Below are 12,982 nucleotides of genomic sequence, written 5' to 3' on the forward strand. Positions count from 1 at the left end.
ACGATTAGCAAATGATGCACTGATGTAACTGGAAGGAAGATATTGCAGTCAGAAGTGAAGATCAAAGAATAAATCATCACTTATGTAATTTGCAAGCTCACCATTGAATTCCCCTCTCCCAACTCACCAATTCCATATCTTACCCGTGATTGTGGATCATTCGAAGGTCATAAAGCCTCATGTAGGGGTCGTTGGCACCCACTGCGAGGCAACTGTTGTCCCGTGGATTAATAGCAAGGCATTTTGCTTCAACCTGGGAGCCGCAGTACGCGGTCAAATCGATGAGCACCTGAGAGCGGCTGTTGGTCTCACGCAAGTCAAACTGCCTGTGAAACAAGCGCAACAAGTTCGAGAGGAAACAAAACAAACAAGAACAGCATTCACTGGAGCACTTACCTCTGCCAGGCTGAACAGTTTATGTTTTGTATCCCACTGATGGGCTGGATGTGCTGACCTGAATTAAAATCTGATTGGTTTGTTCTCGTCATCACCCGTACACAACCTTGAGATATCATGCGATGTATTGTTTTTGGCCCTATCTCTCAATGGTGAAGAATCACTTAAAAATTCTCGTATCTGGATCTTCACCCAAGTCAAATCAATTAGTCCTCATCACACACCCAACATGTCCACCAGGTTTTGTCCAAATCCATCCATAACTTTTTGAGATATCTTGCTCATAGACAAACAAACAGGGGTGAAAACATCACCTACGTACAACTTCGGTGGCAGAGGTAAAAAGGCAGCACCAAGTTGGCAGAGATACACTACATGGCCAAAAGTACGTGGATTCAGCTATTTCAGCCACACCCATTGCTGACAGGTGTATAAAATCAATCACACAGCCATGCAATCTCGATAAACAAACATTGGCAGTAGAATGGGCCGTACTGAATAGCTCTGCTTTTCAAGGTGGCACCGTCATAGGATGCAACCTTTCCAACAAGTCAGTTCGTCAAATTTATGCCCAGGTCGAGCTGCCTCGGTCAACTAAGTGCTGTTATTGTGAAGTGGAAACGTCTAGGAGCAACAACAGCTCAGTAGTGAAGTGGTAGGCCACACAAGCTCACAGAACGGGACCGTTGAGTGCTGAAGCACGTAGTGCGGAAAAATAGTCTGTCGTTGGTTGCAACACTCACTACCGAGTTCCAAACTGACTCTGGAAGCAACGTCAACACAAGCACTGATCGTCAAGAGCTTCATGAAATGGGTTTCCATGGCCGAGCAGCCGCACACAAGCCTAAGATCACCGTGTGCAATGCCAAGCGTCGGCTGGAGTGGTGTAAAGCTCACCGCCATTGGACTCTGGAGCAGTGGAAGCGCGTTCTTTGGAGTGATGAATCACGCTTCAACATCTGGCAGTCAGACAGATGAATCTGGGTTTCGCAGATGCCTGGAGATGTTACCTGCCCGGATGCATAGTGCCAACTGTAAAGTTTGGTGGAAGAGGAATAATGGTCTGGAGTTGTTTTTCATTGTTTGGGCTTGACCCCTTAGTTCCGGTGAAGGGAAATCTTAACGCTACAGCATACAATGACATCCGAGACAATTCTGTGCTTCCAACTTTGTGGCAACAGTTTGGGGAAGGCCCTTCCCTGTTTCAGCATGACAATGCCCCCATGCACAATACGAGGTCCAATTAGAAATGGTTTGTTGAGATCGGTGTGGAAGGACTTGACTGGCCTGCACAAAGCCCTGACCTCAACTCCATCGAACACCCTTGGGATGAATTGGAATGCCGACTGCGAGCCAGATCTAATCGCCCAACATCAGTGCCCGACGTCACTCGTGCTCTTGCCGCTGAATGGAAGCAAATCCCCGCAGCAACGTTCCAACATCTAGTGGAAAGCCTTTCCAGTAGAGTGGAGGCTGTTATTTATGCTCCATATTAATGCTCATGATTTTGGAATGAGATGTTGGACGAGCGGGTGTCCACATACTTTTGGCCATGTAGTGTACGTTGCTGCTCACAATGCGAGCCCCTTGCTCACAAGTATAACCCAAGCACAGAAATAACTTTTAAATAATTTAACTCAAAACCAAAGAAAAAACTGCTGTACAAAGTTTAAGTAAGAATTAAATAAACAAAAGGAATAAATAAAAATTAACCTCATTAATAAATAGCTTGGACAAGATTTCAGCAGGAATTATCATGTGGTTGATAAACTGCAACGTGCTGCCATTCTGTTTACCTTGGACAGGCACCTGGTGACGGCTCAGCCACCGAAATGTGGAAGCCGAAGTAGTCGCAAGCTTCTCAATTCTTATGTACATTCATTCACAACATAAGAGGTTTTGTGCCTAATTTCTACCACGTGGACATTTTATACATTTGGAGGATGAAAGGAAACCCCCCCACCCCCATGAAACCTTGGGTGACATTTACTCATGGTACTCGGACATGTGACCATTGAAAGCCTTGGGAGATCCATTTTAATCCTTTCGGAGAAAACGAACGTGGCTAACGCTTACAGCTTCGAGCATTTGTTTTGCAAGCTGGCAATGCTGTGCGCCCTCTGAGCCAGCGTCATCCCAAAATACACGAGTAAATCAACAACCTAAACTCGGCACGAGCCCCTGAAAAGGGGAAGGGGGCTAAGGTTGCGAGTCGGGAGAAAGAGGAGCCGGCTCACCGTACGGTTCCATCTTCGCCAGCACTCCAAAACATGTGAGGGACTGTCGTGGCCGTGGCGATGCGTTTGACCCGATTCGTGTGCTTGTCAAAGATGTGCAGGATCTCCTTTACGGTGACGTCGTGTACATGCACCTTGTAATCCGCGGCGCCCGTGATGAGGAGACGGTCACCCGAGTGTGGCAAAAACTGTGGAATTGAGAGACGAATTAAGCAAACATCTTACTGTTCCAAAGCAAATACCTCTGCGGTTTGACTTGCGCTGCATCACCTTAACAGAAAATATATTGGCGGTGTGTCCCGTATGCATTTGCAGGCGCCGGGTGTGCCGCAGGGCATCCCAGAGGATAACGTGTTGATCATCAGAGCCCGATGCCAGCAGCCTGCAGCGAAGAAAGAATATCTGTCAGAAGGGAGACGGTCTTGCCAACAAGTGCACAAGAGTAGATACTTGTAATTCCCTAAACATTAAAAGTGACACACCCACAAAAGTAATCCAGCTACTTATCAAACACGATGATTTGGAGGATGCATCGGTTAAAAATATTATCAGCATGTTGGCTAGATTGGTAACAGCCGAAGTGACTATCTGCCTACACAAAAATGGTTGCATTTTGACGACAACCCACATCGCCTCCTCCCAATCCCTTTCACCCCCCCCCCCCCCAATTGTACTCAATTCCTTGCTTCTTCTGGCTTCATGTGTTGGGAATAGGCATATGATGCAATCAATAAGTCCTTTATAATGAATCCTTAATTATTGCCAATAAATTTCCATCATGACTCAAGCTGTTTTAATGAGCCTCGTTAAAGGAATATAAAAAAAAATCGATTTCGCTCTTTTTCAAAAGTTGTGCGACTCCACTTGTTTGAATCAATGACGAGGAGCAAATTAAATATTCCCCTGTGAATGGGGCGATCACTCACTCTCCTTTCTCGTTCCATTCTAAGCAGTTGACGCAACCCGTGTGGCCCTGCAAAGGACAAACCACAAGCATGAGTGACAACAATCTGATGAAATATAAGAATTTAGCATGAAAAACGGTTTCGAGCACCTTTTGGTACACAGGGCGAGACTCGTGGAATAGCTACAGCATAACAGAATGGAACAAAGTGGAAAGGGGGAAACCACCAACAGCAGAGCAGACATGAGAGTGGGATCAAGGGAAGGGGAGAAGGACACACTGGGGCAATGACGATCAAGGGGGCATGTGCGGTCGCCCGGGATCCAAGCGAAGAGGGAGCCCATGCATGGCCCATGCATGGGGCGGTAATCACTGTAATCGATTCCGCTGTTATTGTGCTCACCTTGCTCACAAAAGAAAGACAGACGCACAATTGGCGGTTTAGCGATGTCCATATTTGGCACTTTAATAATGTCTTCTGGCATCTTTATCAGTCTTGATCGTTGTGAAAATGTTTGCAAATAAAGGATATCCTCCCTCACCCCGAGACTCCAACCTCACCCCACTCAGTACTAGATCACCTAAGAATAGATTTCAGTCGATCCTTGACAAACTGAGTCAACTGGATTCAGCTCTATTCATTGTGATTTGAACACTCGTCTGGTGAAAGTGCTCCAAGACAGTCTCTCGCTTCAAAACACCAGCTTCAATGTGAATGCCGTGGTGTCTTTTTCTGGAGTCCCTTGTCAATGTTGTCAAGACCCAGCAGACAGAGTTTGAGGACTTTTAAGACCGAGGGATTAAACTGTGTGGCCATAATGAGTACAGTTCAGCCAAGAGGCGCGTCCTGATGTGCAACCGCCGCTTTGACGATGGAGATGTTGAAGACACTGTGCTGTTCCTCGTCATCATTGATCAGCTAAATCAGTGCCTTGAAACACCATTTTGAAGCATACAATGAAATAAGGAACAAGTTTGGATTCCTGTCCAAACTAGTGTCAGTGTGTCTGTCCCTGTTGTCTGTCCATCTCGACTCATGAGATAAGGCAAGCCACAGAAAATCCTGCCCTCCCCCATCCCAATGATCTGGAACCCATGATTGCAAGTGAATTTATCTCTTTTTCTACCTTATTGGCATCTTCAACAGAGCTTCAAACCGAACATAAACAAATTAAGTCAGCAGAACAAAGACTGCAGCAAATACCTCCAAACACACCCTCACCCAAACATTTCTTCGCATTGAAATATCTCTTCAGATATATCTGTCGATGATCGTATCGAACTGCAGTGATGAGGCCGAGCAGTCCTTCAAAACTAAAGTGTCTCAAGGATGAGGTCAGGAACCGAATGGGACAACATCGGCCTAATGATCTTTCAATCATAAGCATCGCCAGTGAAGTATGACAACAGGACTCCACTTCTCAAAACCGTTGCCGATTTTAACCGACAAAAATCTAAGAAAAGGCCGATGTAATGGTAAACATGAGGTGCTTTGGGTGGAGAAACTGCCTGCACCTTCAAATATAAATGACAACTGATTGTCTTGTCTTAAATTGTTGTCATTGTTGATTTAGTTTCAAAATGTAACAATTTTTTTTTTCATTAAAATTGTTCTTGTTTATCATACAGGGTTTCCTTTTATTTTTTTTTTTAATATAAAATATTAAACAAGCATCGTCGTAGTATCGAAAAGAACATATCCTGAGATCTAGACCTGGCCCGACTTTGACCTCATGCATTCTTAACATAGTGCACTGTGACCTAGCTCACCGATGTCGATTACTACGGGATGGGAAGGGGAGCAAGAGGACCCATGGTTGGGTTACTGCCAAGGGCCCAAGGTACATACTCTTAATCCGTCCCTAATGGTGGTGAACAAGCTGCACACAAGCTGAATGAAACGCAGAAAGTAGAGGAAGGGGAAAGCGGGGATAAAACAGCAAAGGCACAGAACAACCGACAACGAACAAACGAAAAGAGGTGAGGGAGAGGTGGGAAAATAAATCACAATAAACTTGGAAAACGGGAGTGCTTGGGTTGGGAATAGAAGAGATCCTGAGTATGGTTGTGCGATGACCTTAAAAAGAAAAGTTCAGAAAATCAGAGCCTTGCAGATCACAAAAATAAATAATTATTATATAAAAAAAAACAAAAACAAACTTACCTGCAGTTCTGACTCCAAACCGAGCCTTTTAATCAAAGCCTCGGTGACATGTTGCCTCCTTTGAAATCCCAGCACGGCTTTTTCCTTCAAAATGCATTGCAAAGTCATTAGGACTCATTCAACTTGTAACCTTGCACTATGAAGCCAGAACGGGAAGTTTGACAACTCCTCCGGTCCTCTGTCGGTTTTGAGCAAACTTTTAACCAACCTCGGTGGTGTAGTGGTTAGTGTTTGCTCAGAGCCTGAGAGGTCGGTGGTTCAAACCTCAGCCGAGTCATCCCAGAGACTTTAAAAAACAAAAGGTATGTGCTGCTTCCTTGCTTGACGCTCAGCATTAAGGGATAGAGCACCGATAACCACAAGATGACAACCACTGGGTAGGTGTTGATGGGCCTAATGGTCTCCTCCCACAATGAAGTTCCTTGTAAGGAAACTAATTTAAAACTTGGCATGTAGACACAGGGGGTGAGGAAGGGGGTTGGGGGGGAGGGCATGTACCCCAAGTGGGGAAGGGGCAGGAGAGAGTCTTCATAACGAAGGCTCAAACTCTCAGTGAAAGTTCTCGTGGCAAAGATGTCATGGGCAGCTCTAGAAAAATCTGTGTAGCAGGCAGATCAAACATTGTGTCGAAGAAATGTTAAAGTGTTGAAAGACTAAAGCCTCGTAATTCTGACAAGGGATAAAGTCATAGAAAAGGGAAGGTTTTAAAGCAATGAAGAATGGACTCGGAACCCAATTTTATGAAGCTTTGTTTTTGAATGAAACTACATGGTGAATGAAACATTTTAATATACATAATCCCTCATCCTTCATCCCAATCTTCTGTTACGTCATCCTGATCTCTCCAGTCAGGTGTGCAGGTATTTTTGGGTTTTTTTTTTTTTTACCTTTGGGGATTGTCCATGCTCTAAACCTTTTTAAATGCTGAACGTCAAGCAAGGAAGCAGCGCATAGCGTTTGAAAAGTCTTTGGTATGGCTCGGCTGGGGTTTGAACCACCATCCTCACAGACTCGGAACGGATGCTCTAATCTAAACAATACACCACAGAGTATGATAAATGTATATTTTTTGCCCATCAGTTAAAACTTGAAAGGAAATATCTCTGCCTTTCAAATTCACTCCATGATAGAAACCTTGTATAAATGGGGGCTGAGGTTTTTACAGTGGGAAAAGGCATTATTCACCATTATGAAGGAAATTGATGGACAGTGTGAGAGGGGTGAAGGGGAGGAGGGGGAACGGGGGTGAGGGGTAAAGAATAATAAATACATAAATAAATACATAAGCTTGGCATCAATTTGCACAGAAGAGAAAGATGCTCCCTCCATCATGAATCTGGAACTGGAGAAACACGACATATTTCAGGCAAGATTCATGTAAACTAAACAGAAAATGGAAATGGATCTAAAGAAGAGCAAAATTGTTAGTCTTATTTAAAAATATTTTTTGTAAAGGTCCTGCGAGCCAATTCCTCAGATCTTTCATCCACCATGACAAATAAAAACGTGTTCTAGAGTTAGTAAAGTATACAGGAGCACTGTGAGTTAAAAAACAAAACAGGCCCTTCAGTCAGCTGGGACCGATGACGTCACAGAGATAATCACTAACAGACTGGTGTTACCAAATTCAGTGTTGGACTTGCACACATAGAAATAAGAGGAATTTCTCCCACTGCTGGCAGGTTTATGCCTGGTGTTGGCTTAATGGTTAGGGTGGTGGGCTTGGGATCCTTGGATCTTGAGTTCAAATCCCATTCGGCTGTTGAATTAATACCAGGTGGGGGTGACTCTGCCTGTCATCCTTCCGAGGTCGGCAAAATGAGTGCCAGCATGCTGGTATACTGTGTCGGAGTGGCCACCCGTCCAGGATTGTACCCAATACCAAGGAGACTGCTTAAGCAGCGTCAACGCTCTGCACAGAGTATGGTCCTGATGGATGGATGGATGGATGGATGGATGGATGGCAGGTTTGATTAAACACCAAATAACAAATAATGTCATCCATGTCTTGCGTTCAACTTTGACATGTCAAATGTACATGCACATGTATAGTACACATACAGTGCCTTCAGAAAGTATTCACACCCCTTGAATTTGGTCACATTTTATTGTGTTACAGCCCGAATTTAAAATGGATTAAATTTATACTTTTGTCACTGATCGACACAAAATCCCCCAGAATGGCAAAGTGAAAATATGTTTTGAGAAAATTTTCCAAATCAATTAAAAATGAAAAGCTGAAATGTCTTGCATCAATAACTATTCAACCCCTTTGCTATGACACTCCAAATTGAGCTCACGTGCATCCAATTTCCTTTGATCATCCATGAGATGTCTCCACAACTTGGAGTCCACCTGTGGCCAATTCTATTGATCGGACATGATTTAGAAAGAAACACGCCTTTCTGCATGATGTCCCACAGTTGACAGTGCATGTCAGAGCAGAAACTCCACCATGAAGTCCAAAGACCTGTCCATAGAACTCCGAGATGGAATTGTGAGGAGGCATAGATCTGGGGAAGGGTATAAAACAATTTCTAGAGTGTTGAGCGTTCCCAAGAGCACAGTGAGCTCCATGGAAATGGAGAGAATATGGAACTACCCAGACTCTTCATAGAGCTGGCCGTCCGCCCAAACTGAGAACCGGGCAAGAAGGTGACCAACAACCCAATGACCACTCTTATGGAACTACAGAGTTCCTTGGCTGAGATGGGAGAACAACAATGTCTGCAGCACTTCACAGATCCAGGCTTAATGGGAGAGGTTCCAGCCAGAATCCATTCCTGATAAAAAGGCAAATGACAGCACACCTGGAGTTTGCAAAAAGGCAGGTGAAAGATTCTGTGATCTGACGAATCGAAAATTGAACTCTTTGGCCTGAATGCGAAATGCTATGTCTGGTGGAAACTGAACATAGCTCATCGCCCATCTAACACCATCCATTCCGTGAAGCTTTATGGTGGCAGCATCATGCTACGGGGAGACTTGTAAGGATAAAGGGAACAGTGACTGGAGCCCAATACAGACAAATCCTCAAGGAGAACCTGCTTCAGGAGTGCAAAAGACCTGAGACTGCGATAAAGATTTATGTTGCCAAAGCAACGCTGGAATGACTTCAGAATAAGAACTTGAAAGTCCATGAGTGGCCCAGCTTAGGGCCAGATTTGAATCCCATGGAAAATCTGTGAAAAGTCTTGAAGATTGCTGCTCATCGACACTCCCCATCCAACTTGACAGAGCTTGAGTAAATCTGCAAGGAAAAATGTAAGAAAATCCCAAAATCCAGATGTACAAAGCTGTTGCAGACATAACCAAGAAGATTCAAAGCTGTCTGTAAATCGCTGTCAAAGGCACTTTTACAAAGTATTGACTCAGAGGATTCAATACTTAGACTCAAGACATTTCAGCTTTTCATTTTTAAAAATTTCTAAAAACATGCTTTCACTTCGTCATTAGGGGTTATTTTGTGTAGATCAGTGACGCACCGTATATGGGCTGGCTGGATAGTGTCGAGGTATGCACACTCGCCTTTGAGCTATCTAGCCTGGATTCGAATTTTGACCTATCTATAAACTGTCGGCCCGATGTTTAACAGACAGGGAAATACATCAACACGTGTGCCATCCCTCAGATGGACATGAAACCGGGCGTCCCGTCTGCCAGCATTAGATGGTAGACGTTAATGATCCCGCGGTGCGTTTCCTGAAGAACATGCAATCCATCCAGGATTATAACAGTTTCACCAACCGGCTGGTCAAGCCTGACATTCCACTGGAGGTGACAGCAATTTGTAACTTGTTCATGGTGCCGGAGGTAACTCACCAACCGTTTGCGAGAGACATGGTGGGATTTTTAAACGTTAACAAACTCGTGTTAGCAGATAGCAGAACACCACAGCTCAATGTCCTTCTGAGACCAGAGCACACATTGATACCTCACCCTACATTCGAAACACCAGGTTGGCAGTTTGCAAGACTATTTGATGCCCGTAATTATTCCGACCTTCGTGTGGGGTCCGGTGGGAATGTTTTGGCTCCAACTGCTTCAAGAACCAACTGGTCAAGTCGGACAATTGACTCGAGGTGACAGCAATTTGTGATTTTTATCATGGCTTGAGACTGCCATCCGACACCAAGAATGAGGGGAGATCACATGTGGCTGCACTCCTTTTTGACCCTCCTCACACTTGCCGTGATAAATTCCACCTGGACATGGCACAATGGGCTTGGCATGAGTTACTTTTAAGATGGATGAAGTTGTGTCGTCCTGGCATACAACGGTCATGGGATTGTTGGACCGCCCCGCATAAAACAACAAGATGCAGGACTTCTTGGCTGATACAAATACCGACGAGCGTCTATCCATTGATCCAAAAATAAACTAGAGGGGGAGCACTCGGTAGAGTGTAAAACCTCCGTCGCCAATACTGCTTGGTCACTCAAGTGAACCTGATATACTATTCATTCAATTTGACGTCAACAGTGCTCACAGAGTTATAGTTTGCAACTTTCCATTTTACTTTTAACTTTTACATACTCAATTCATTCGTCATAACTCGATTCCTTGAGACAGAAATTGATTTTATGTGGGTATATCCACCTGAAGTTCCAAAATCAGCCGCAATTATAATTTTGGCATGTTTTTGGTTGGAAATCACTTAAAACATGTAGAAATGCAAAAAAAAAAAAAAAAAAAATATCGAAATTTGGTTGAAAAAAAAAAGTTACAAAGTTTTTTTTTTCTCTAACAATTTTTCTTTTTTGGGGGGTGGAGGGGGTTGGAAATCACTTAAAACATGCAGAAATGCAAAAAAAAAAAAATTCAAATATTTTTTCAAAATGGCCACCATAGCGGTCATGTTGGATTTTGGACAAAGTCCAAAATCTAATGGCCTGATCCTTGGACCAGACCTAACCCCCCCACCAAGTTTCGTCGAAATCCGTCGAGGAATTTTTCCGTAATACTGTTCACAAACAAACAAACAAACAAGCAGTCATAGACTGGTACTTACGAAATCGTCAACTTGACCTCTGACCTTGTCTCATAAAAGCTGTCTCTCGAGAAGGTAGCGACGCAAACTAGAAGTTTCTACGATGATTCTGTATCAAACCATCAAAAATCGTAACGTCGACCGAAGCAAAAATCTCCATTTCTCCACGCAATTATACCTTAACGTAACTCAACGACGCGTCTGCTCGAGCGCACTGCATCATGGGACGACCCGTGACGCGTCGAGTGAAATATTTTTTATACAATCTTAAAACGTCTCCAAAACATCCGATTTTTACCAGAATTTCGATAACCGAGTTTTAAGCGTCCTAAGTGATCGCAAAAACTGAAGACAAATTAAAATCGAAGTTAAAACGAACTTGTAACGTCGAGCGAAGCAAAAATACTCCATTTCTCCACGTGAATTTATGGAATTATGTTTGACCTCACTGTGACCTTGACCTTTGACCAAAATCTAATCAGCACTAGCCATCAGCCTCCTGAATCACGTGGTGTAATTTGACATTGGTAGCTTGTTCCGTTCGAGTTATCGTGCCTACAAACAAACAAACGGAAGTCATCAATATACTTACGAAATCTTTAGATTTCGTAAGTAACAAACAAACAGAAAGGGGTGAAAACAGTAACCTCTGATCTTCGATGGCGGAGGTTAATAAATAAATAAATAAATAAAAAACAATGTATGCTGAATTTGCTGCTCGTAAAAAACACAAAACCAAACTAGAAGAGCACTCTTTGACGACATCAGATATGGCTCCGCCCACATCATTACATCATTATACACACTTTTACCAAGTTTGATTTAAATCTCTGAACCCAAATTCAAAATATTAAATAATTCTGGCTGCCAGACCATTGTTGGAACCATGGTTCAACCAGGTTGAAACTTAAAACATGTATACCCCATGACTACTACATCACAACTGACGTTTCACATCGATTGATGAAGCGGTTCAAGAGAAATAATTTTAAAAAGATTTTCATTTAATCCAACATGGCTGCCAGACCACATGACTTATTACTTATTCGTGAACACCCTGGTATCTCCAAGGGTTGGGGATCGTGTGGATGAAGTTTCTTCTCAACCTGTCAAGCTGTTTATTTATTCTTCGAAAAAAAAAATGATAGCTGCCAAACGATGCGACCCATGACGTCATCGGTGGAGAACTTTTTGTTCCTCATGGATAGGCGATTATACCTGTAAAGTTTCACCTCGATCTGTGAAACCGTTTGAGAGGATTTTTGAAGGCTTTTATGCTTTAAAAAAAATACAAAAAATAAAAAAATGGCTGCCAAACCACATGAACGATGTCATCAATCCCCCCCCCCCCCCGACACCCCCACCCCATACAATTTATCCTGAGACGACCCTCAAATATTTTCATACTGATCAGATAAAGTGTTTGATGTCGGTAATTATGACATCATAACGAAGCAACCTATGACGTCATCAAAAAAACAACTAAAAAAAAAAACAACCACTATCTCCCATCGGGAGTACTTCACATGTGGCAAGTTTCAATTTTTTCCATGGAGCAGTTTCAGAGATACAGAGGTCCAGTCTTTCCTTTTTTCTCACATGGTTGCCACATCACATGACCATCATTATACATTAAACCGTTCTACACGAGTAGTCACACCTATGTTAAAAAATTTCATGTCAATCGGATAAGCAGTTGCAGAGAAAATAGAGAACATTAGCAAGGATGGACGTACATGTTTACGTACGTATGACCCAAAAACATAATGCCTCCGGTGACTTCGTCAAAAACAGGGAGGTTATCATGTACTGATTAAATTATATATCAATGTTTACACAGCAGCAATGGCGTTGCCCCCAAGGACTTATGGATCACTGACAATCCACAAGCAAGGAGTTCCTCCACGATGACTCGTGTCTTGTATTTCATAGACTGTCACCATAATACACTTTGTCCACGTTTATTGCGAGCATACACTCAAACACCTCGGGCGGGGGTGGAAATCAGTGTGAGGATTACTCAATAGCACAGAATTTGTGAAATGAGTGAAACACATCACTACCCAGTTGCATGAGAGCATGATATCCATTCAATCACTCAGACCCACAATGCCCTAGTCTGACAGGGGCCATGACGCAATCAAAGGCCAATCGTTTCCCCAAAGTCATGGCCAGCCCCCGCACTGAAGGTAGTGATAGAGAGGGCACCGAGCAAAGCATGGAGAGAGACGAAATGGAAAACGGGACTGGTTGAGTACTTGCACAGCTTGTCTGGAGAGATTTCTGCAAGG

General features: G+C 43.4%; 1 protein-coding gene and 1 long non-coding RNA gene across 5 annotated transcripts in view; one reads left to right on the plus strand and one right to left on the minus strand.

The window, feature by feature from the left end:
- WDTC1 (WD and tetratricopeptide repeats 1) overlaps positions 1-12,982 on the minus strand; it is a 62,268-nt gene that overhangs the window by 13,337 nt on the left and 35,949 nt on the right. For 3 of the 4 annotated variants that reach the window (XM_085858747.1, XM_085858746.1, XM_085858745.1), the window contains 5 exons: positions 5,702-5,785; positions 3,560-3,606; positions 2,904-3,015; positions 2,634-2,821; positions 144-326 (listed from right to left, as the gene is read on the minus strand). In XM_085858747.1, the coding sequence (XP_085714873.1) occupies positions 144-326; positions 2,634-2,821; positions 2,904-3,015; positions 3,560-3,606; positions 5,702-5,785 (614 nt within the window). Of the gene's footprint in view, positions 1-143; positions 327-2,633; positions 2,822-2,903; positions 3,016-3,559; positions 3,607-5,701; positions 5,786-12,075; positions 12,975-12,982 lie in introns of those variants that run through there. The other variant, XR_015052144.1, reaches the window with a different exon arrangement.
- LOC147010650 (uncharacterized) lies at positions 2,453-3,236 on the plus strand. Its single transcript, XR_015052146.1, has 2 exons — positions 2,453-2,668; positions 2,949-3,236. It is a non-coding gene; the product is annotated as an uncharacterized LOC147010650 (long non-coding RNA).

This window comes from Eptatretus burgeri, chromosome 16, assembly GCF_056783735.1.
Source record: "Eptatretus burgeri isolate ZD-2024b chromosome 16, Ebu_testis_v1, whole genome shotgun sequence".
Taxonomy (NCBI): domain Eukaryota; kingdom Metazoa; phylum Chordata; class Myxini; order Myxiniformes; family Myxinidae; genus Eptatretus; species Eptatretus burgeri.